Source organism: Corvus hawaiiensis, chromosome 4 (genome assembly GCF_020740725.1).
Source record: "Corvus hawaiiensis isolate bCorHaw1 chromosome 4, bCorHaw1.pri.cur, whole genome shotgun sequence".
NCBI classification, from domain to species: Eukaryota; Metazoa; Chordata; class Aves; order Passeriformes; family Corvidae; genus Corvus; species Corvus hawaiiensis.
In genome coordinates this window covers 23,728,022-23,753,935 of record NC_063216.1, presented here as the reverse complement: position 1 = coordinate 23,753,935, position 25,914 = coordinate 23,728,022, and the positions used below count along the sequence as shown (strand labels likewise).

Genomic DNA, 25,914 nt, shown 5'->3' with positions numbered 1-25,914 from the left:
TTTTGCTTCTCTAAACAGGCCACAGACTCTGGAAGTGAGATGTTATCACAAGGATGGTCTCCAGTCCATGACTTTTATAGTCACGACATAGGAGCCTGAGTGAAGTCTTACATCCTAATAAACCCCTCGTTAACTTATGAACAACTAAAGACTAACAAACTAATCATTGGAAAAACCTTGTTCTGCCAACAGAGCAGATACATTGTGGGAATTCTCGCTACATTAATGAGCGAGCAGAAAGAGATGAATCAAGGAATCCAACTCCAAACACTACAGAAACTTTTTCTAATGAAGGACATGTTCTTAGATGTATAGGGGCACATTTCTGTCCCATTAAGAAATTGGTCACAAATCACATTTTGCAATCAGGTTAACGCTAACCCCAGGGCAATTTGGATACACAACTCCAGAAGGAAACAGTTGATGCACTGCGCGTACAGGTGCAATCTGTAATGCCAGCAGGATCAGATGGGCACAGGAAACTTTGCCACTGTGCCACCTGATATTACTGTGTGCAGGTCTAGATAACAAGATGATAAAACCTCAAAAGCCTTGATTATGCTGTGGCTTCCTCAGCTGTGATTCTTACTGCTCTTGAATTAACAAGACCATCACCACCACGAAGCCTTAGCTTGTGTGCCCTAGAACTACGTGGCTTTATACTCCACTCGTGCATTGCCTATTTATTCACTTAAAATAAATGCATTCTCTTCATGACACTTGTGATCTTTATCCTTTAGAGCCATCAACCAGGCTGTGCCTGCTGTTCAAAAAAAGAATTGGGAGTACTTTACACAATCTCTTTATGCTCTTCCACCTCTTTTCTTTAGTGGGTTGTTAATGGATGGAATTTCAGTCTCTACTAAGCAAACCAAGTGCACAGAAACTTTACACTTAAGTTCCGAAGGGCAGTTACTCTGTTTTAGTGAGAAGTGTATTAAAACAAGTACTGTAGAAATGGCAGAACCCAGAAACTTTCCTCTCAAATGAACCTGGAGCATTGTGTTCCTGGACTCTCAGTTTCTGGAGTAAGTTTCATTAATGGTGACAAGACCTGTAGAACATATGGTGGAACTCTCAAGGGTACAATTGGCCTGTAGGTTGCATTCTGAACACCTCTGAAATAATCTCGGCTATAAAACTTCCTGCTCCGGCTTCAGCATGTTTTGCAATTTGAGGATGACTTTTAGGAAATTACCACAAGAAAGTAGACAAATGTGGACTATACTCACGGATTAGAATGAGAAGAGGCTTAAACAAAGACATTTCGAAGAATGTTCTGCAATTCTTAACAAAGGGGTCATCAGGATTCTTCTGAGAATCCACCTCAGTACCAAAAGCTACGCTACCAACGACATCCAAGGTAAAGCAGTTGTAACACCTGCATTTAATTGAAGAATGATAAATAATTATCTACAAGTCACATATCCATTACTATCTTGCTTCTACGAACATCACATAGCATTAATTTTTGCCACTGAGTTTCCTTTTGGTTTTAGATTTGAGTTTTGCCAACAAGAGATGTTTCCATCATTCTGAAAAATGCTGATGCTTGATAATGATCACCTTCTCTACACCTACAATGCGATGTATTTTCATATAGCTCAACGAATCCACTAAAAATTTATTAAAAACAATTAAATTTGTTATGATCTAGAAATCAAATGCAACATGTCAGAGATTCATGAGCATTTTCTTAGTATGCATCCTAATAAATGAGATCACTCCTTTCTCATTTTAAACTGCAAAAACCACACCTACTACCTGTCCAGTCTAAACTCTCAGACATAAGAGGTGCTTAAGGATTTCCTTCTTCTTCTTCATACCTCCTTTGTAATGTAACTCTGTGGATAAAACCAAGAGGAACTGACACTATGTGAAATCTGTATCTCTGCAGAGGAGCAGTCAGTTCTTTGGGAACTACAAAAGATCTGTGGACCACGATTTAGAAACTTCAGAATTTACTGAATCACTCCCTGCATATCTGACCATCTATCCAGTTGTCTTACCATCTTTATTTTCCTAGTGAGCTTTAGCAGCTCTATTAAGTTTTGAGATAAGTGGACCAAGAATGTAAAATATCCTTGGAATTTGATTCTTCTGATCTGTGGTAAAATAAGCAATGACTGTACTTCCACGATCCTTACAAAAGGCTAATATCAATCTCTGGTGTTTTAACCTGAGTGAGCATGTATGAAGAGAAGAACAGGAGTCAGGCCCATTATATCCTGCATATATTATGTGAATCAGTATTTCTAAATATGATCTTTGTGAGCTGTCATTTTGATCACACCAGAGCAGATTTGAAAGATAACAACAATACTGCAAAGCTAAGTAACTTCTTTTGGTCTTCAACTCTTACACACACACGCAAAAAAAAAGCATTATTAGAAGTTAAAATGTTAAAAGAGAGGGCATTCCTATAAAACAATAATATCAGAAGGACTCAATCATCTACCTCTCCAAGGTACTGAAAAAAAACCCCTTAAAAACTAAACCTCGAGTTGTTGGCAAAACACAAAATGGCTAAAGACAACTAAGGTCACAGGAGGTTACAGCTAGGGTCTTTACATCCAAAAAACCAGCTCCCACAGCAATTTTGTGAAACTGTAGTAGAACGAAAATCACATTTATAAATACATCAAACCTGCTGAAATGGTAGCATGGTAAAAAAACAACTGGAAGATCATGTTCTGAGATGGTCAACATCATTCATTTATACTTTCAAAAGGTCTCTTCCAAAGTGTCTCTTGAGAGGTGAAACCCTATAATGGATTAATAGCTAAAAGCCCAGTCAAAGACAAAGGACAAATGGAAAAAAGGGAAAAGACTGGAAAGACTGGAAAGGTCAATTTTCATCCCAGCACTAGGCTAGTATAATGTATCTTGAGGTTTCATAGCATCTCTTCAGCCATTTAATAAAGAGATCTCTGTGCGCACACACACTTGCACATGCACATGTACCTGAAAAAAGATTAATAAATTGTGGCTAAATATCCATTTCTTCTGATGAAACAATATTATTTATGCTGCTGCAGTTTGGGGAAAATCATGAAGAACTTCAGAGGGTGCTGACCAACCCAGCAGATGAAGTGTAAGAAAAATGAAGCAAAAATAGTGCCCGTTAGAAAGGATGCATTTGAACTACCACCCAGGGTCTTAGAGGAAATGCATCTACTCAGAGAAGGGACTAGATAGTGTTGTGAGCAGTTCAGTGAAGACCTCTGATGAAAGAGCAACAAAAAAGATAATAGGATATTAAATGCATAACAAATGAGAGAAAGCAGAATATGGAAAATATTAAAATGTCATTTTATAAATCAATGGTGCATTTTCATCTGGAGTACTGATGCCATTATTTCACAAAAAGATAGCGTGCCGTGAGAGGGTGTTATGAAGAATGTGGTGAGAATGATTAAGTGCTCAAAAAAACCTCATATATAAAAAAAAGCAAAAGGGTGAAGGACTAGATATATTTGATACTAGATCAATTCTTGTGTTTGTACATTATTGGCAGCCTGTAGAGAACAGACTGGACAGGGACTGATGCAGCCTTCCTTTGTGCTTCCAGCTGTTAAAACTTCATTAAATAACTGCCAGAAATACATTAGATGCTTTACTAAAATTACTTTTCAAGTATGCAATGGCTGTCCCCAGGAAGAAAAGGCATTTATCAGACACACCCTCTATTAAACTATGATCTCCACTTTTAAAAGTGAGGGAGGAAGAAAATCTTTTATACAGTAAGTGTGAATTTAGAATAACTGCTGCTATTGACTTTTTTCTTTTTTTTTTTTTAACCCGCTACTAATTTTTGGCATGCTGAACATACCTCTGGATATCAAAAGCTTTGCCAGAATCTGCGTAGACTTTCAAGTTACACAGCAGGATGTCACAGGCCTGGTTTATCAGTGGTGTCATCTAGAAAGGAACATACTGAATTGTGAAAAAACATAAAATGTTAAGGAAAAAAAAACCAAACAAAAATAATTGTTTAAAATTATTTTGATCTGATAAATGGGATAGAGCTTTCAGGTGCCTCTGCAGGTGTTGTTAGGCACTTATGCACAGTTGAAATGAAATATTGGCACTTTCAGCTCAAAATAAACCTACACATTACAGGGATGCCCTTCTCCAGCTCTGGGCCTAAATATAAGAGGCTGTGTCACTTACCTGACTGATGGTTCTTGCCCCGCTGTGGCCACATACACAGAGAGCTATCAGGCAAAAATATCCCCCTCTATTTTTAATCATTCCCTGTTCCAAACGATGATTTATCATGATCTCTATATGGACTTTTAGGTTGCATATGCTCCAGGGCAGAAGGAATAATGTTTTCCAAAGTCCTGTAAAGGCACTGGCATCAGAGACCCAGCACTTCTACCCTGCCGTCTCTCAGTTTGAGGGACCTAACATGTACACTAGAAAACCACCCTAGATACCACTACAAGCTGCTGAGGGCAAACTGCTATTGGTACACAAGGAAAGGCTTTTCTGAAGTGGTGATGCCATTAAATGGACATTCATGTGAATTTATTAATCTAAGGGTTCTTTCCAGTCACTGACACACGCTGGTCTGGTAGACTTACCCACAGCTTGGCTGTAGCCAGCAGTGCAATAGTCTCTTCTTTAGGGCTTCATGGAAACCATAGCACAGGCAAACATCAAGGCCTTATAAAGTCTCTCTTTCTGTCCCTTTAGTTTCTACGTATGAGAGGAATCAGACACTTCCCTGATTACACCAAATATGCGGTTCCAGCCGTGAACCAAAAGGAACTATGTTCTATGGCTCTTTCCCATATGGACTACCAAGAGCAGCCTACAACTTAATACCAGAGTCTTACATCAACAACTGTGCCAAGCATCAGCAACGCACACACAGAAGCTTGCCTTTCCTTCCTGAACTACCTCCTTCAGCATACGGATGTCAACAAACATGAGAACAGACTTATCCTACTCCTCTGACATTCCTGTTATCAAAAAAGACTTACTGCAGCCTCACAGCACACTCTGAGAGCTATGCAGCCTGCCCAGCCAAGTCCATTTTGCTTGGCACTTCTACCTCTGTGAAACTGGCATAACACTTTGTGCACAGGCACACTGCCATCTTAACACATGGGCAAGACTATACGCAGTCAAAAGGCCAACGCGGGAGCATCCAATATGTTTTCCGAAGGCAGAAGTCTGAGTCAAGAATGTGTCTAGCTGCTCTCAGGGTCCCATGTCTATATGAGAGAAATTGCATTGCAAAGCCAGGTCGATTTGGGCTTTGCCACAGTCTCACAAGACAACTCTGATACCAGATTAGTGCTCGGTAAAAGCAGCTGTTACACTTTTGGGAGGTGCACACCACATTATGTGGCAGTCTTCTTCCCCTTTTTGGTTTTCCAAAGAAGGTCCCCTGCGGCAAGCTTCTTCTCAAATGGTTCAACAAAATTAATACATTTTTATTCAATAGACTGAATGAAGGTGAAATACTTCATAATCTCTAGGTCTAGCCCCACCAATGAACTGAACCAGCCAAGGAGAACAAAATCAAAATCCATTTTTTAACAGGTATGACGTTACCGAAACAGATGGTGATCATTTCAGATTTTCCTTTTATTGCCTTATTTTTTCTTTTATTCCTCATCACATCACCAGATCTGTAACCAGCCAGCTGGTTGCTATCACTTTTCAACAGCTGGCAGAGACGTCAGGGGGACGTACGTCTGGCCAGGGCATCCCACAGCACCTCTGCACTTTGCACGTTCCACCAGCTTTTGGAAATACTGTTGCAATTCATTCCTAGCCACAAGATATTTTTATTAGTAAATCTAACCAGGAAAATAGGGAGGGGGGGGACATGGATTTGATTTACTGTTAGCGTGATATGACAATAAGACAATTATTTGTATATGAAAGCTACAGAGGATATCGACTCTGAAATCCTAGGTTGGGTTCGGGTTTTTATTCCCCTGGGGGACATAAATTAGTCCAATATAGCAAACTACAAAGACCACAGACTGAAACGTTCTCAAGTCTCATAACACCCCAAAATCTTGGTCCAATTGTCAAGAAAAATAAAGTAGTGTCAGGGGACGTGAACTATACCAAGCGTAGGAAAGTGGCACAAAAACAGACACATTGATCTACACTGCCTTGGGTATCAGTGACTTCCCATACATTCTCATTTGCCAGTCAGAACATAAAACCTGCATAACCTGCCTGAGATTCAGTTCTTGGTGGGTAAACAAACCCCAGCTGCTCTGTGTTCAGATTGGCTGAGAGTAACAGGATGAAGAAAAATCTAAACAATATGGTCCCTGTAAATATTTGATCTGACAGTTATCTAATAGCAAGAGTAGCCCAGAGTCCAAATTTCTTTCTTTTTGCCAAAGAAGAGCATTTGGGGTTAGGGTTTTCATGATGCCAGGGGCTTTGCTGTATAAATCCTGCCAATATGCTATTTGGCACATATCAACAATTAGCTTCTGATTCTGCGTATGCACAGTGCATGTGGATGTTTGCACTGTTCAAAGGCATCAGAGTCACGTTCCTCTAGTTAGATGTGGTCCTCGGTATTCATCAGTATTATTACTCTCCTTATTAGCATCCAAACTGAAAACTAGAAGGCTGGATCATATTCACTGTAGACAGATGCACTGGAGACTGTACTGTTCACATACAGCAAGCAGAAGTCGTGTTGGGCCTCTAGTCCCACAAATGTTATGAAATATAAAGGAAGGAGAAGGAAAAAGAATTCATCCCTAACACAAGAATTGCTTCTCCTCCAGATTTCAAGTCCCTGAATAAAACCAGGAAAAGAGAAGTGTCAGAAAGATGTTTTGTGAGAGGATTGGTTTCCGTCACCTGAGAGTGGAGCTCTGCTATTCCTGGGCACAATTTACCGCAATGAGCAACTCAACAAGACATTGGCCTGTGGCTCAAGATTACGCACATTTCACGTATCACTTTTTACATTAGTGATATGGTTTTCCTCAGGTGAGCACACTTGCTTTGTCCACCAACAACAGCAATTTCTAGAGACGCTCCCAAAATGCCTTTGACCAATATGTACATTCTAACAGCAAATCAAGAAAACCTTAATGGTTGGACTGTCAGATCTTCCTTAATGGTTGGACTGTCAGATCTTAGTCCTAGTGGGACATGAAAGATCTACATGCCTGAGAGTGACACTGGAGGATTTTTCTGCACTGCTCTGCCATGCTATTACAAGTTCTGCTTTGTGTCTCCCTTTGTTTGAAAGAAATGCCTCAACACAGACTCCACTTCACAGGTTATTTAGGACAATGCTACATTAAGCTGTGCTCTCTTCTTTAATTTTTGTGTTCTGTTTTGTTTAAATGGTTTGTTAATGGAGGAAAGGATCCCTGGCACACTGATACGAGATGACAAGACTGCTGCAGCACCATCAGAATAAATAAAAATCAATAGGTTTTCTGCTGGTGTTGGCTGTAAAAGAGAGTAAAGCTATTTATCAAGTCTGACAAGGGGTCCAGAACTGCAGGATCATCACAGGCACCACAGCAAAAAGAAGAGGAACAAATTAAGAAATACTAAATAGAGAATCAAGATTGGTATAGCAAGATCACTAACATGTCAGCTTGTTTCAATACATAACAGCTGAGGGGAGCATGACAGGAACACTGGGAAATCTTTCTGTTACTTAGAGCATCTAGTATTATAATTCAACAATTCCTCCTGAATTACATCTTGGACCAACTTTCAGTGATTGGTATTGTTCCCACTTAAAAGATAAAGGTGTTTCATGTGCAGAGAATTTAAGTAGCTTCTGTCAGGTCATCCACAGGCAGTCAATGGCAGCGCTGGAAGTGACATTTCTTGGGTTTCCTGCCTCCTGTCTCTCATTTCTCATTCTTAGTGCTCCCACAGCAATGGCACTATGAGGTTCATTCGGGGGTCTTACTGGAAAGAGCTTACTATTAGATCTGCTACCAACTCCAGTGCCATCCCACGTGGGATGCTACCCGATCTTACTGCAGAATCAAGCTTACAAGTCTATTGCTTTATGCTATGCTCAGCACCACAATAGCATTTGTGTTTAATGATATCCAGAGCCAAACCCTCCTTCAGCTGGAGTGGATTCCTTTACTAATGCTTGTTAGAAAAAGAAAATTAAAAAGGGAGAACACACAACACACAGAAATCCATAAAAGCAACAGGGAAACAGTACATAGCTTTTAAAGAAATTGAGAAAAGACAGAGAGAAAGCTGGAGAAGATGTCAGAAACTGCTGGAAAATGTTACAAAAACAACTCTCTCTAGACACACAGAAATCACTATATTTGCTATCCAACAACTCTATAACCTCTTCTATAACCTCAGTTCATTTCCTTTAACTTTGAAAAATCCAAAATTTCTGGAATCAACTCTTCATCATTTGCTGGCTGACTGTTGGAGATATCTGCCAAACTACAGGGAAATTCCTCAAGCTCAGTGAACTCCTCAGTGACATTACACCACTTCTTCGAAGTGACAAGGGCAAAGCTCGCCTCTGCCCACAGCCGCAGGTGCCTCTGTGGAGCACTGCAGGTTAAATCTTAGCAACACACATTATCTCTGTCTTGGGTCTTGTCCTCCAGCAGCCAGGCCAAAGGGGCTTCTCACTTCTCACTCTTGCTAGCCTTGAAACTGTCCTTTCTTGTGTTTCTGAAATGGAGATATCAGGAACCTACGCTGAGCTCTCTGTCCCCCAGTGCATCTTTCATCTGAAGTGATTGCTATGGGGAGCACAAAGAGTTGTTAACATTTATTGCTCTGTCACAGGCTAATAGCTCCCAGTTCTCTCACAGCATCCAGACAGACAAGTCTATGGAGTGGCACTAGGGGCTGCAGCACTCAAGGGGAGACACTCTCCAAAGACACTCACGAGGTCTGCAGTCTCTCCAGCACCACTGGGGAGTTTCATAGAGGAACAAAGGTAAGGCAGACAGAGTGAACAGAGTGGAAGACTTTGGTGTGGGATTTTGTCAGAGGAATTAATATCCTGGAAGAAGAAATAAGGAATGTCCTAGTAGTATTTATAGACATGTATAAAATAGCATATCTAGGTTTTTATGCAATAAATTAGTACCAAATTTGTGTTTGTAACTCAAAGTAGAGAGGAAGGGTTTATTATAAACAGGATGTTTTGCAGATAATGCTGAATACTCTGCAGTATGGCCAATACTAGAACATGGTATTTTTGTTTCCATGCTGCTGTAGAGGTTCTGAGAGAGTACCAAATATGGGAGAGTTAAAAAGTGAGATCATAATTAATGAGCATTGATTTCCTTTGAGAAGTGTTGGTATGGCTTCTAAATTAAGCAACAGCAGGAAAAGCACATGGGCAAGGACTTAAGTTGCATTAACTTCAAATCCGAGGATTGCTAATGTACTTGGGTAGAAAATGAAACGCAAGGGTGAGGAGCACATCCGTTCAACAGTGGTTCTTAACCTCACATGGGCTTGCTGCAAGTGTCTGTCTGTGTAGGGATGGACGGACTTCTGGTGAAGGCATGGGAGAGAAAAGCAAAATTGAACCTTTCAGAGACACCTGCCCCAGTCCTCTTTTTCCCACTTGCTGTAGAATGGGAGGAGAAAGTGACAATTTCCAGGTCACCCTAAGCCCATGCACACATGCCTTCCACAGAGCTTGAAAGAGGCAGCATGGGCAAAGCTGATTATCAGGCTAAAATTAAAGATCTCAATCTTTGCATGCAAGACAGCTACCAGGCACTGGACAGCCCTTCATTTTACCTCCTACATTCCTGCATTCCAGCTCCACCACCAAGCCATGCAAAAGGGAGCACCATGACTTCTCCTCCCAGCCCAGTTTGATCGGCCAGACCCCGCAAAGCCACACGTGCCCAGCCCCAGAGCAGGATCCCTGAGGCTCCCCTCTCTTGCCCTCACTGTGCTCCTCAGCCAAGCCTGCCCGGCTGGTGCCGGCAGAGGCTGCTCTCCACAAATTGAGGGGAGTGCGGCATAATCTTTTGTTAGTCCACGAGTAAAGAGCCGATGACCTGCAGTAAGGCAGATTAATTTCCGCTAGGAAAATGCAAAACTCTCCTCTCGCCACCATGCCATGTGCAACTAATCGCTTGCATATTTAAACACCCTCGCCTTGCTGAAATTTCGTGATGGAGTTGGTGACAGAGCAAATGTCAGGGCGTATAACCAATGGCATTGTCAGTCGTGATTAATCAGCATCTCCGCCAGGCTCGCAGCCAATTAGAATTTACCATAATAAGGAGGTGACAGCCGGCGTTGCTAAGCGACCGCTGTCTATAGAGCTGGGAGAGCCAGACACATTTAGATGTTACTGTGGATTTCGACAGCGGCATGTCAAAACAACACAAGCGTTTGCCCAGTGGAAAATTTTACAACCCAGGACTGGGTACCAGAGTGAGCATGATTCCCTTTCAGAGTAAAACATAAAAAGGAAGAGGTGATTTTTTTTTTGTTGTGGGGTTGTATTTTGTATTTTTCTTTGAGAGAAGACTTTAACCAGTCAATCATTTATATACATTTAATTAAGAGATATCATGTCACAGGACTTTTTTACTGCGTAATGGGTATCCATGGCTCAGCAAATGCTGATACATTTATAGGAAATTAGCAGCAGGTTAACGCAGAGACATTTATTTTCAGTCAGAGGTATTTATCTGGCAATGACATTCTGTTCCAGTGACTTATTTTATTATATGAAAGGATTAAAGAATAAAAGGAGGAGGGAAGGGGAAGGAGATGGAGAAATGAAAACAAACTGACAGCAGTTCCTGTGTTAACATGAGAGTTGCTGACTCTGCACATCAAGAAAAGCTATGTTCCAACTGGGAGCAATAACCTTTCCTGGACCTAAGCTTACTCCTAACAGGGCAAGGGAGAGGAAGAGGTAAGGGTCCTTCTTGAGTATGCTACACTTTCATGGACAAACTGACTCATATAGAGGAAGACAGAGGATCATATCCTCAGATGAGCTATTCTGATTTTCACCAGTCTATGATCTGAACCATGCCGCATGGAAGCTCTGCCGCAGCACTCTTCAGGTCTAAATAAAGTGGCACAAAATAGCATGTTTTACCTATCCTTAATATGGACCTACATAAAGCAGATGCCTGCACAAGTCTTCTAAATTATGAAAGCAGCAATGTCTACACCTTACCTCTTTCAGTTTGGTATCGCTGAAGGCTGGGGTCAGGAGGCTCCGCACGTACTTCCATCTGTCATCACGAAGACAAAGGATGCTATCAAGCATTGGCTTGGAAATCAAGTTCGGCTTCTAAGTCGACAGAAAACATAATTCAGTTTTAACACAAATGCAACTACAGCTACTCAAGACTCTGGAACTTGGGAAGATTGCTCAGGAATGGTATCACACTGCTGTCCCATGAAGAGAGGTTCAAATCAGTCCCAAACACCAAGCTAAACATGGATGAGGCTAGAGAAAATTTCTCTTTTGCTGCACTCATTTTCTCTTGGGCTTGTAGAAGTCCTGGACCAACCCGGTAACTCCTTTCTCAGACTGCTCTGGTTCTGATGTTCCTGGTGTTCTCCTGAGATCGCTTTCACTGAAGCCTGGCTTCTTCCCGCTCTAAGGTGACTAGCAAGAGGACTTGTCAACACTCCCTCTCCGTGTGACATGAGTGCCAACGCACCGCATGCCGGTGCTGGTGGGGGACACAATTTCTGGTGACAGCTGGTATGTCAAATTGTTACATGCATTTTAAAAGTCTTCAGAAAATATGTTGATTAGAAAGCAAGTCCCAGTCCTTACTCTGTTGATAAGGAACACTCTCACTAAGAAGTTGCGGCCTGTGACTCTTACAGCTGCAGCAGTTGGTCAAATATAGTAGCTTAAAGCACTGCCCCATGAAGTTCAGTACCAAAATGACTACTGTGAATTTACTAAATTTTAACCTCCCCCGCCATCTAAGAAATTCCTGTCCAGAGAACAGTGCTATTCACCAAGGAGTAAAAGGATATAAAAGACAAAAGAGAAAGCGAGTCAGAAAACAACACACTTCTGCCTGGGAGAAGCATCAGGAGACATCCAGCCCCACAGTAGAAAATATTACATCTTATATTATATCAGAAGATGTTTCCTAATTGTTCCTGAAGACCTCCAATAACAGAGATTCAATAACCTCCCCACTCAAACTCTTTCAGTGCTGTACTACTTTTACCATGGTAGCCCAATCTCTCTCTCTTGCCGGAACTTTAGTCTTTATGCTGTCGCAGGCATAGAAACCAGGTTATTCTCCCCATCTTTGCAGCAACCCATACATACAGAAGGCTATAATAACCACTAAGCATATTTCAGCCATCTACCCCACATAACACTAATTCACTCAATACATACTTATCAGTTATATTATCTAGGACTGTTCAGGGTTGATACTGTTCCTCTGCATAGTCTTGCTGATTTACTTCTTTCTCAAGGTAACAGTCCCTGTGACCTGACATGGTACTCCAGGCAAGGATGGATGTTTTTTCTCCAGACATTCTGCAGTTCTCTATTTACCCTGGAATATTACATACCACAGCATGACACTGTACTCATGTACTGGTTTGTGGTTCCCTGCAACTTTCAGACTTCTGTCCGAATGATCACTCTCTAGGAAGTTATTCCCAGCCTTTATCATTAAAGCTGGTTACTCCCAAGAGTCACATTAGAACATGTCCTTTTGAACTATGACCATTCCCTTTATGACAATTTGTTCAATTGATCAAGCCCACCTTGAATTTTAGCCCTTTTTTCCATAGCATCTTTCATCCTTACCAGCTTTCTACATGAAATGTTAGAGCACTCCATACCCTCATCTAAATCATTAACAAAAGTACAGAATACTTCCTGCAAAGAAGGCACACTGGGCTTCTCCCTTCCCTTCCAACAATGGACTGTTCCAAAATACATTTCAGGCATTGTACAGCAATGTCCTCCAGAAAAACCACACTAAGATTAGTGGGTGTGGGCAGAAGGTGTACACTTCTCCAGTTACCAGGAGGTACTAATGTACATGAAAAAATCAATTCTTACGACCTATTACACACCTGGATACTTTAATTTCATTTTGTGCCTCAATACTTCTGATTTTATTGCCACTACATGCTATTTTTTTATCCTTTTTCTTGGAAATCTGACCTACTTTCCACTCTGTAAAAAAACAATTTCTCCTCAGGAGCCATGAAGAGCTGGCAATTTAGCTATGCTGGTCTTCCACTGCACTTCCTTAACTTTCCTCCTTACTGGAAGAGTTTGCACTTAATATCGTTTCTTTAAGGAGCTGCCAGCTCTCCTTAACACCTTTTTCCTTTACACTTGCCAAATTCTTACTACACTGCATAAGCTTGTAAAATGCAGAAGCCTATTTTATATTGCAAACAGGCTAATGGGATAGTTTTACATTCTCAGCAACACCATCCAGTGTAGTAAACTAATGTCACTGGGCTGACTCTACCGACCAGTTTTGTGCAAAGATGAGCAGCTTTCAGGTAGAAAAGTACATATTAAGCTGAAAGAAGAGACTGACTTAGGTACTGTCATCAGATGACTACTGTAAAACAAAATAAGGGCACTTTTTTAATGTGTATATATAGGCTATTCTATTTTGTACAATAACAAGGCAAACCTTGGACAGGCTGTCAAAATTGAAACATCTTGGACTGTTTTCTCTGAATAGCCTCTTTAAATAAATGATCTGTTTCCTAACTTGTCAGTAGGTATCTTTCCTGAGGATCAGAAGTGCAGCTAGAAAGACCATCACTCGGTGGAGCGCTCCATCATTTGTTACAAATATTCAAAGGCACAGGAGAATCAGAAGAAAGAGGCTCCAGACAATTGGAAATGAGCGTCATCCTGTCAGAAAGTACTGTATGCTACCCTCTGCTTCACAGTTCTTACGTGCTGCTAGAGCAGCCATTTACACTAAATCTTGACTCAGCTGGTCACTAAATGAGTCTTTCTTATGTTTTCGGTCTTCATTTCAAACCCTGAGGTCCAGATTGGAGTGCTCCTGAGCACTCAACAAAATCAACAACAGGGAACATCCTTGATCCTGGCAAATGCATTAGTCCAAGAAATCAGGTCACTGAATGCAGCCCCCAAATTAGCAAACACTCTCAGACCCGTGTATCACCCACCAGCCTTCACTTCTGCTTTATAAAGTGGAGATATCACATCACCGCCTCAGAAATGCTAACGATACATTAACATTTCTGAGGCACTCAGCAACTACAGTGAAAGAGCAGAATAACAATTCCCACAAGGAAATGACCAATTTTGTCTTCCAAGCAAGGTTTAAATAGCATACAGAAAAAAAAAAAAAGAAAAACAGAAAAAATTACAGGGCAACACTCAGAGAAGTATTTTGCATCCAGTCCTAAATTGAAGGCTGCCCAAACTGTGCACTCTATAAGACAAATCTCCTTTGCAAGACAAAGCTCCACTCAGATAATAACAGATGTGATATAAATCTCACTGCATTTGTCTTGAAAGCAAATTCCCTTCCTAAAACCAAACATTTGCCCTAAAAAGTGCTCCTAATTGCATAAAGACTGTATACAGCACATTCACAGAGAGAGACCCAGTTACTGAACAAAGAGCCTGTTAACTATAATATTATAACTATGACATTAACTATAGCATTGCCTTTTTAGCACTCTACTTTATGTCAGTAATGCTCCCTTAACATATTTCTGGTGTGCACAGTATTATATATATATATATATAAATGCTGCAAGGAAGGAAAAACAACTTTGGCCATAAATTATTTTACTCTGTACCTTTAAAACTGGGCATGCAAAAATATGTTTGTGTTTATTGGAATACCATCAGCATGACTGACAGTGTATAGTGGATTTCATTTATCAGGTTTTCCTTATAGTTTCTGCAAACACTTTCCTCCTAATTGCATAACCTGTATTACAGGTTCATATAGCAGGAATGAAAATGGATTTGGTATGAGAATGAGACTGAAGTATCTCAGTGAAAGATGAAGTGTCACCTCTTTCCAAATGGATGAAGTACTAGATGTATCTAAAAAATCTTGAGCTTATAAAAATCACAAAGAAGATTACCGTGGGAGGCAGTCGTAATATTTTCAGGGGTGGAATTTCGGCTTTTGGGAAGCAAAGGAGGTTGCTTTTAAGTCACATGCAATCAGGATCATGTTCCAACTAGCATTATCTAAATACTGAACAACTGCTCTGCGCTTCTTTCTCCTGTGTAATCAACCATTTCTGGTACAGCAATGCTGCATGAAAACCAATGCAGCATAGTTATCTCTTGCAGTCTACCTGCAAGTGCTGCTGAGTTCCCACAATCATAGACCTGCCATCGACCACAACAAGGAAAATTGCAGGGATTTACTTGTAAACAAATCCTTTAAAACATCACTGCTTTTAAAAGAGAAAACAAAATAATATTTGCAGATGAGTGGCATCTCTGCAATTGATGCAGGAATTCCCTCCCCCATAAGGTGTTCCTCAGGATGACCCTTCAGACCCAGTTATTGGCTTGTTTGTCCCTTAGTCAATTTGACTTCCTCAGTATTACTAAATAATTCAGGCAAGTGAATCTTCTCTGGCTCTGAGGCCAAGTAGAACTCAGAGGCCTCCTGTCCCGAAAGTTAAATCCCTTTCCCAAAAAGAATGGACATATCCAAACTGCTTCTGGTCATGCTACATGTTCTGCTCCTGAACTGTGCCCAGACCATGCCTAGGGGACAACTAATCAGTACACAACAAAACCATGCCAAGAAGCATGTCAATATGGACACCTGTAGGACCTATTCATGCACTAATATCCTGTCCCTGTTTTATCTTGGAGAAAAACTGTAGCCTTCCGTGATTCAGTATTTATGTATTTCAGTATTTGTTCCTTTCCCAAGTTTGTCACTAGCAGTCTAGACAACCTCTGGCAGCCACCAATGACTGCCTAGAGCAGAAAGAAGGGTAACAGCACCATGATGTTCCCTTAGACACCTCTTCTTACCTCTTTGGTAGAAAAATGAGGGATAAAGGTTTGCGGCCATCAGAAGGCAGTTAATGCAGCCATGCACTCTTTCAGTATCCTGAATAGACGAATCTTCAAAAAACCTAAAAGGTACCTTTAAAGACCTTTAAAAACCATTCACCTCCACAGAACCAGCTGCTTATCTTCTCCATGTGCTTTGACGACAGGGTGAGAAATGAAACTCCAGAAAATGGGATATCAGACACTTTGTTATCTTAGACTTAATCATACCCCACTCCCAACAAAACCAATCAAAAACAATTTACTTCTGCAGGAGTCAAACCTCAGCACTCAGTCTGCTGAGATTCAAACAAGGAACTAAGCTCTAGAGCACCAAAAATCCCAAATCCAAACAGTAACTCCAACACTAATTCTGGCATTAGTCATCCCTAGCAAACACCATTTGCCTTCATGTAAGCTTTCTTCTAGTCCTGCAGCCATTGCAGGATCCAGCTTTAACTGGAATCCCATACTGACACTCCCCTGAACTTCAGCCCTAATCTCAACCCTACGACCCACACTAATGAGAACCATTTGCTCCTCTCTCCTTCAGCCTGTCTTTGGTATCCATGGGGGCTTCAGTATCCAGAGTTAAGTCGAACTCCGGGTTCCTCCCACCCCCATCCTTTTCCTTCTTTAGGGTAATTTTTGGGGTATATTCCCAATGTGAGGGGTCATTGTTCTCCCAGTCTTCATGACTGGGAGAACGTGCAGTTATCTGTGTGAGCTTTAGTGGGGGATGGCTTTCTCCCCAAGGCAAGTTCCAGAAGCAATGAGCAGGCAAAAGTGCTTGCACATCACTGGGTTAACTTCTTCATATTTTTATTTTCAAAAAGGGTTGCTGTCCTTCTCTCACTAAAAATGCACTTGTGATTAGGCATTGTCATCCTGTTTAAGAAATTGCATTTTTAAATTGAATTTAATTAAATAAAAAGCAATGAAAAACGAGACAGAAAGTGTGTAGCATGAAAACAAGACACTATCCCCATACCTCATACAATAGTTATTAATAAAATCTCTTAAGATTACTCATTCAACTCCCCTTGACTGACAGGTCATCACCTCCAGTTCAGCCAGCAGGTGGAACCAGTAAACCCATGAACTGCCCATATGGTATTTCATCCAGTCAGTGGCAGTGGCATGACACTTAACAGATCAACATAACACTTGCTATTAAAAAAAGAAACAGAAAAAAAATCCCTGAGATATCTCCAGGAATACATCTTACCAAGCTTGCAGTAAGTAGATCATGAAAGTGGGAAGGCAGGAGATGCCTCCATATATTAGATTTTAAAATTCCCTGTTGGGTAAACTGATATTATTCCTTCCAACCTCCTTGGTGTTTTAAGTCATGCTCAGATCTCCCTGTATTCATGACATTCAACGACATATTGTGTAGTGGCTTTTGATTGAACCAGGAAGGCACTGCATTGCATGTTTTTAAAACCCAAAATAGAGTTCATTTATGTCATGTACTCTGGAGTTCATTGGTGTTTCCATCTGGAAGGCCCTTGCATACACAGATGTTATAGCCGCATCTCTTCAAAGCATGTAAAATTTTTCTCTTCACAAATCATCATCTCACAATGGAGCAAAACCCAACTCCTCACCCCAGGACCAAAGCCTTTGCAGGGGGCAAAGGGCTGGCATTGCCCACTGAGGGCTGTGTCCCAGTGTGGGAGACCACTCGGCCACTCTCACTCCTCTGCTGTGCCTGCAAGGGGCCTCCCCCATCCATATAACACCCGAGGCAATCACTACACACAAGAGATGTCTCTCCCAAAGCAGGCCTGCTCCTCATCTGCCTTTCCAAAACTCCATTTCCAAATTCTCAGATGCCATACATCCCACACTGCTGCTCCCAGGTAGCTGAAATCAGTCTTTCCTTGCCCATTAAAACTACGGGGACAGACACTACTTCACAAACACATTACTCAAAACCCTCCCAGATCACCAACCCTGCTAATACTCTATTACACTTTTGTCCCCTCTTTTCTCTTTGTTTAAAACAAGTTTGATTTTAGTATGTATGATACAGAAGGTGGTCTTATGGCTCCGGGGGGGGGGGGGGGGGGGGGGGGGAGAAATCACCAAACGAACTCCAAAAACCTCATGTTGCTTTGCAATTTCATAAAAGCGTCTAGTAAAAGTTTTTAGCTTAATTTGAAAGCAACATGCCTGCAGAGGAGAAAATGTCCATGGATTATCTATTTCATTAAGCTTTTAGGTTCTCCTTGGTCATTAAGGCACTTCAAGAGAGTGTGACAAGGTAGAATTGCTTTCCGTGATTACAGCAATTGTCTTTCATTCTACTCTATAGATCAGACTATACAAAAAGGCATCTCCAAGCGGGTTCTTTTGTCATCAAGTCAGGATCTTCAGCAACTGACTAATAACTACCATTCCTAATTACTCATTGGAAAAATGGCACAGCCAAAACCAGCTTACAAGCAAATACTGGCTTTTTTTTCCCCTCTGTGGCAAACAGCCTGGAAACATCTGTTCTTGTCTCTGCAAACATTCTCTTAAGTCATGGTTTTGTCAATAGAAACCAAAGCGAGTCATTGCAATGAGGTAAATATAACCATTCATAAATGCTAAAATAAACACATATGGCCTCCTGCAGTCTGACCCAAACTGATGCAAGTCACACATTCCATTTGTTGGAGTAAGCAACACCAAAATTAAGTCCATGCCTTCATGAGTTTGCATATGGTGGTCAGTTTGCATATTTGGGGTCAAAACAATCAAACCAAAGAAAAAAGTACTTGCTCTTATTTAATTAGGAATGTTGGTATTATAAACAAACCCAGGTTGTACTAGAGAAGCCATACTCTATACACAGTTCCTGCTGTGCTGAGAAGCAGTTTTTAAACATGTTTAAATCCACTTTCCAGCTGACATAACTGGCCTTTTTAATATTGGATAAAGTTATAAGACTATTAAAAGCCTCTCTGTTTATACACACTTCTCCTTGAGGAAAGGTTGAGGACCAGAAAGTTCCTTTTACAGGTTTGTAAGGAGTATTTGGAAGAAAGCAGTCCCCAAGATCTTTTGATACACATATATTGCCATGCTTTCAGTCATTGGCATACGTAGGAAAGACAGGCAATGCCCGTAAGAACTTTGGCTAGACCTTTTTATTTACACAGGACCACCATATTCCATACTCTGCTCACCCAGGGACATACCTGCAGCAACCTTGAAGCTTCTGAAGAATACCAAGAGAGATTGTAAGTACTACCCAGCCTCCCACTGCTTGTCCTCCCGGCTGCTGACCCAAATACCTTGGGTATGCAGTTAGATACCTCAGAAAAAGAGTTCACCAAAATGAGCACAGAGCTGTCAAAGCTGCCATGACAGGAACGTAGGAAGAGTCCTACACTTCCTTAAGGTCTCACTACCTTTCTTCACATGAATGTAATAACAAAATGTATTCCAGAAGAGAGGTCACCCCCTTTGTTACAACTGCAAAGTGAAAGAAGTCATGGAATTAACCCGCTTTCAAACAGTCACTGACGGAACAAAACTCACAATGGAGGAAAAAAGTTGTAACTCCTTCCTGTGGATAAGGATAGGAAGAAAAGTAAGTAAATAAGAATTATTACAGCAGGAGTACAGGTTAGAGGGAGGGAGGGATAGTCTGAGACCTATCAGGCTGCAGAGATTCACTAACTTCTCTATCATGAATGCCATAAACCACACAGAATGTGGTGTCAATTCAACAAATAAGGTTGCAAGTGCATCTTCTCAAAGAATCACCTGTAAGTTTCTAGGTAGGGCACTTCACAAAGAGATGAGAGGAGTGCCTTGGAATGATTTCCAGCAGGTAAATATGTGAAAGCCTTTCTCTTGCACTCTGGGCAGCTCCCCTTGTCATGGGGGACTGTACCGAAGCAGCCTGGCCCCACCACCTTGTTTTACAAAGAACCACGTTTATTGCTGCTACATTTTCTAAAGTGCCTGAACTGCCAAACAGCTTCAAAGGTACCTGTGAGGGCCATCTCCTCTTGAAACATCATATTCATAGATCTCCTACCTTGGACAAGATTCAAAGCTGCTAAGCTTCCGTTTGGTGATTTCAGCTGCTGAAATCAGCAGCTCCAAGGGATTCAAGGCACTTTCAGAACATTAGCTATGTCTGAGGAAGAGTTTTAAATCTGTATTGTCAAATTAAGCACCTCAAATAGGGGTTAAATGCCTAGGACCTTCTGTTCACTAGCAGAGGTAAGCTAGCCAGGTGAAGGGGAGGCTTACCAATGGCTTAGTTTAAAAATATCACTTGAATGCAAAATTTTTATTCTGAGAAGAGTATATATAAGAAATGTCACTTCTTCATGTATTTCATATTTTATTGACAATTTCAGTTTGACCTCTTCCACTCCGATGCTGCAATACAGAAATAAAATTATATACAGGCCTGTCTAGCTAAAAATCTCAAAGCACTGAGAAACACTGACAATAAACAAGAGGCTAAGTAGCAAACTATGACCAAAAAGTGAAAGACATTTCAAAGGGTTTCTATAAGTCTTCCAAGTTCCCATGTAGCACCTCAAACTTGTTGCCTAATACCCCATTTCCCACGTGACAACATCTTGATATTCAAAATAAACTTCAAATTGTCATTTATCTAATTTGAAACAGAATATTTGGCATTTATACTACAAACTGATGATCTCCAATATGTGCAAAACAACCCAAGGAAAAAGTATTTCACCTTTTCCCCGCAATGCCAAGAAGAAAATTTCAAAACAATGTCAAACGAAGCCGATAAAAGTTTTCTTGTGAAGCCTCCTAAAGGTTTAAAAAACCAAAAAAATGGGTTCAAGATGGTATTTAAATCAAACTACTGGAAGAAAAGGGCTATTAAAAATTAAAAACATGAATACAGCTTTCAGCTTAGGAAGTTGACAATGGGCAGTCAGATGTTAGAGGGATATTCTATAGGAAATACTGCTCTGCTCTTGTTCTGCTCTTTGTCTAAGCATATGCTGCTAGTCCAAGTCAGAATGTTGCCTGGCTAAATAATTAACTTTTTATGTTACTTTTCCTTTGAAAAGTCATTCAGAAAGAAAACTCCAGGTCAGCTTTAACGGCAGAATGACAAGCTGTCAACAAATCACATTTGCAGTATCTGCTCAGCAGAAGAATTTGAATTCCCTGCCTGCTACTTCACAATTCTTGCTAATTACATTAAGTGGATATTTACACATCAGGGAAAAAAAAAACAAATTTCATATATTAAGATTTCCACATCTATCTGTCAAAACATTAGTGCATTTTCCTGATAGCACTAGCTGCTTTTTTTCCTCACTTATTTGTCCTTCAAGAGGAGCTAGGCTATAAAACTTTCTCAGGAGTTTGCACAGCACACTTTCAGCATTTTATCTTCCAAGATTTCATATTTGTGGTTATTGCTTGGTTTCAATCAAATAAATAAAACAATCCTAATTTATGAAAGCATGTTTTGACATGCTTATATGAAATAATGTGTGTTCATTTGCCTCTTACAAATTAATTTGAGCATATCTAGAATTAAATGTTTGTCATAAGATAATTTCAACAGTAATAAAGTCCTACTGCGCACAGATAACATTACAGGACTTATCATGAGTTCCCTGGAGCTCACAATTTCTGTAAAACAGCCTTACTTCACAAACAACCTGTAAGCAGACTGTTGCTCACATCACTCTTATTTGATTTCTTCAAGGAGAAAGGTTGGAACACTCTTCTGAGTCTCAGCAAGTACCTCATTCAAATAAATTAACAGTATCAGCTACTTTTGCATTCTAAAACATTTAGACTTGTAATAGGAAGTAGTGTGGATTATGAAACATAAAGCACACCACCATAACTTGTTATCTTAAGAGTTCTAGGATAAGATAAAATGTTACAAACAACAAAACCCCCACAAACTGTAGTCCACACCACAGAGCTCACAGATCTCGTTCTGGTCAAACAGGCTTCCTTCAGGTGATGCAGCATTTGGGGGGCCTGTTTCACTACTCTTGCTTCAGTTTTAGTGCACTGTTACCATGATGTGAAATCAGAGGGATGGATCAGAGCCCGAATTCTGCCCACTCATGGTGCCCAAAAAGCCAGCACCAGCATTTCAGGCACAGACAAGCTGGAAGCTGAGCAAACATGCACAAGGACAGAGCGAGATTTGGGATTTAGATTCCCTTTTATCGAGTGCCCGGGGAAGGAGTGTGTGCCAGCCATGAGAATGAGACACCTGCAACCTTTCACTGAGGATTAACCCCCAGACAGCCAGGCACACACAGAAAGGCAATGGGCAACCTGACTGGAGGCTGCCATAGCTCTGCCTGCTGGGATTTCCTAAATCAAGAAGGAAAGAAGCTTCACTCTCTGGGAGGACCACACACCAGTGAAATTGCCAGGCTGTACCCATACTCAGCACACACATCACACTTGACTGCGTGCACCCAGTATGTTATTTTTACTTGCAAGTTATTGGTATATGCACTTCCAAGCCCCATTGGTGGGTGGGAGTTGTAGTTGGTGGGTGGGAGTTGTAGTTCCCAACCAGTGTTGGCCAGCACAGCACACACTCCGACATCACAAGAACTCATTTTGCATCTGTACGGCTGCTTCTCTTACACCTGAGGTTCACACTGAACACCCCCAGCACCCAGCAGCATGAAAAAGAAAAGGGATCTTGAAACTGAAAAAAATAACCCCGTGTGACATGTCTAAAACCCTGCTGATTTTTTTACTTAGAAAAAATCTTAACCCTAGGACAAACCTAAGTTCTTACAACCAAGAGTGACTGTCACTGCCAATATAATATAAATGCTACCACAAATGCAAATGGAAGAGTTGAAAAAAGTGAAAAAATGAGAGTTACCCCACTTGACCACAAGGAGGGTAAACCAAGGCAGTGCCATCCAGCAGCCAGGGCATTTAAAGAACATCTAAAATGACACCGTGAAACACCAGCTAGGGAGGGTACATTCCTTTGAAAAATTAAAATCAAACATTAAACAAAAATAAAACCAGAGCCGGTTAGAGAAACTTAAATAAAGCCATGAGATTTGCAAGAAACTGGAAATACTGCAAAATCAATTTCTTTCTCTAGGCTTTCTGGAAGAAAAGGAGGAGAAAAGTTCCAAGAAACTACCTTTTTATAGATGTTTTTGGAACAAAATAACTTTACCTTGTAAATTGAAACCACTTTTTGTTTACATTCAAAGCTGTAACTGAAACAAATTATTTTAATCAACTCTTTATTTTTATTTTGGCTTTCAACTCTTCAAAATCAGATATGACAGGAAAATTCCGTCTTCCACACATTTCCTAATCAAATCTCAGAAATCACTAAGGTAAGGCTGTCTTGTTTTTTTATTATTCTTACTGCTGACAATGCAGTATATCATCAATTCCTACTGCAGTCAATTACAATTATATTAGGAAGATACTAGAGAGCAAAATAAAACATTAAGAGGTTCGAAAATCTTAGGCTTAGTGCAGTCTTCATATCCTAAAGCATATGCAGAAATGGGTCCAAATGGGTCCAATTCTTTAGTTATGTTATCAATATACCATTTTTTCCCCACAGGATCTTGATTTGATTTCTCAAATTTAAGATTTCTAGAGAAAATAATACCCTGAAACTTTTAACACTGCACATAAAAAAACCAAAAACCTTTCATGTAAAATGAATCAGTCACAAACGCAGGGCTCTCCTCCTTCAGACATAACGCTCACATGATAACTTGTAGAAACTCTTAGTCATCTGTAGAGTTCTGTCAGCAGAGAGCGATAGTAGTAAGTCAGTCTCCTTTAATAATTTTTTGTTGAGTCTGTGTTTACTGAGATTCTTTAGGGGCTTATAAACTTAAGCAGTTTGGTCAGATTTTCAAAGTGGTTTTTATATCCAGCCCTTAACACTAGAGGGAACAAAGCCAAAGCCAAAGCAATAGACTCTGGGTTTATTTTCCTCACAATCAATAAATAACCCAAACTTTTCCCTAGGCATCATCTCCAAAATAGCAAGACCATTTTGACTGAAAAATTGTAAATGGAAAATACTAATTGAAGCAGTTAAACTATGGTAATCTACTGAAAAGAAAACATTGTAATGGGAGACATTGGGCAACTTTAATTATAGATCTCACCATTGCCTCTGTGACAGTACAGCTTCTTTGGAACTGATGAAATACCAATATAGTCCCGGGGACATTAAAACTTGACTGAAGGTCAATGACTGGTTAAACTGGAAGGTTTCTGAGCCATTGTTAAATTATTCAGAATTATTTTAGGAAAGCTGCATGAAAAGTGCAGGAGTGCAATTTTAGCTTCATCTAAATGCACATACTGAGACTGGAAAAGGAAATGGGGAAACTGTCATTTGTGATTGCCTTGAAAAGGGAAAAAAGTAACATCTTATGTACCTTCAACTTACAACGAATCTAGCAGAGGAGAAGAGTGCAAAATAGTTCTTGTTTTTACTACTTATTTCCCCAAACCCTTTACTGCAAGAGCAAGCATGGAAGGAAAAGAAGAGGAATGGAATGTTATTTCAGTAAAGAATGTCATTATTTTTGTTTCTGTTGCTTAACACCAGTGGGAGGAGGTTGGCAAGAGTAAATAATTAACAATGATCAACAATCCCTTACTTTTGCTGCAGGACACCTGTTTCCTCATCTCTGTATATATGTTGCTGAAAATGTGTCTGTGACGCTAAATGGAGTCTCCTCGAGCCATCACTTCAGAAACAGATGAATGAACATGAAAATGTGCAGTGCCCAGGTGTGCTCAAAGTAAGGAGGACTCATTATGCTGGAGAGCTGTGAGTGAGCCATGCAGTGTAAAAACTTGAATTTTACACCCCTCATCTTCTTCCCTTTCCCTTCTAAGTGTGGTGAATTAAATGCTGACAATACATGAGCAGCACCGGCAAGTGTCCTGAGACTTTCCTTGGTCATGGTCAGGAGCTGTGCTTCCACAGCACACCCAATAACACATGGCAGCGCCTTCCCTTCCCCAAAGCTCGGATCAGCCAGCTATTTGCTATCAATTATTCACAACAAATGGTGCCAAGATATGTGGTTACTATATAAAGAATTCTCACTAGAGAGTAAAATAATACCTGCCGAGTCATTCTTCACTTTTGATCCTCCAGATTTATAGCTGTAACACGCTGTCAGTGGGGAGGAGGGCACAGTCTCTGAATATCCTTTCCTGTGGAGGTTTCATTCTTGCAGAATGAATGTTTCATAGTGTAGATTACAAGCAAAAAAAAAAAAAAAAAAAAAAAAGGTGGCAAAATTTTTCACTTGGCACAGATCTACCAGAGGTGATTGCTAGGTAGAAGAGAAATTTCCAGGCTCTGGTCAGAGGACCACTGCAAACCAGCTGCATCAATAGAAGATGCTACAAAACCCATCAGCTGTTCACCACTCCCCATCTATTGGAGATAACCACCATTGAAATGGAGATGGTGGAGAGCTCCTGTGAGCACTCATCTGCCTCAGTGCTATGTCAGTCTGCATAGTTTTGAAAAAGTCCACACTGACACGTAAACCAAGATGGTTGTTAGCATTGTGCTAGATAAGAACACTATCATTATACCATGAAAAAAAAAAGAGAAGAAAAAAAAGGACCTTTGATACTTTTAAGCTCAAATATAAATATAAAGGCAGGCAAATTCAAATTGATTAAGCTATCTGAATGAATGTCTAAAGAGAGAATTATTCCCACTATTTGGAAGATATAATGCTACCTTTAAAATACTTGAAATGAAGAGCAAAATCTTTCAAGGATTAGTATAATAATGCCCACATGTACCACATTAACTCTCACTGAAGAGGAATGAACTTGTGCACACACACGAGTTCCCAGACAGAACTATCACACTCAAAATAAAAAGC

At 40.5% G+C, this 25,914-nt stretch overlaps 1 protein-coding gene across 5 annotated transcripts in view; it reads right to left on the bottom strand.

The window, feature by feature from the left end:
* Positions 1 to 25,914, bottom strand: part of TBXAS1 (thromboxane A synthase 1) — a 264,375-nt gene that overhangs the window by 89,756 nt on the left and 148,705 nt on the right. For 4 of the 5 annotated variants that reach the window (XM_048300444.1, XM_048300445.1, XM_048300446.1 and 1 more), the window contains 3 exons: positions 11,171 to 11,287; positions 3,833 to 3,921; positions 1,233 to 1,381 (listed from right to left, as the gene is read on the bottom strand). In XM_048300444.1, the coding sequence (XP_048156401.1) occupies positions 1,233 to 1,381; positions 3,833 to 3,921; positions 11,171 to 11,287 (355 nt within the window). The remainder of the gene's footprint in view (positions 1 to 1,232; positions 1,382 to 3,832; positions 3,922 to 11,170; positions 11,288 to 25,914) is intronic. The other variant, XM_048300447.1, reaches the window with a different exon arrangement.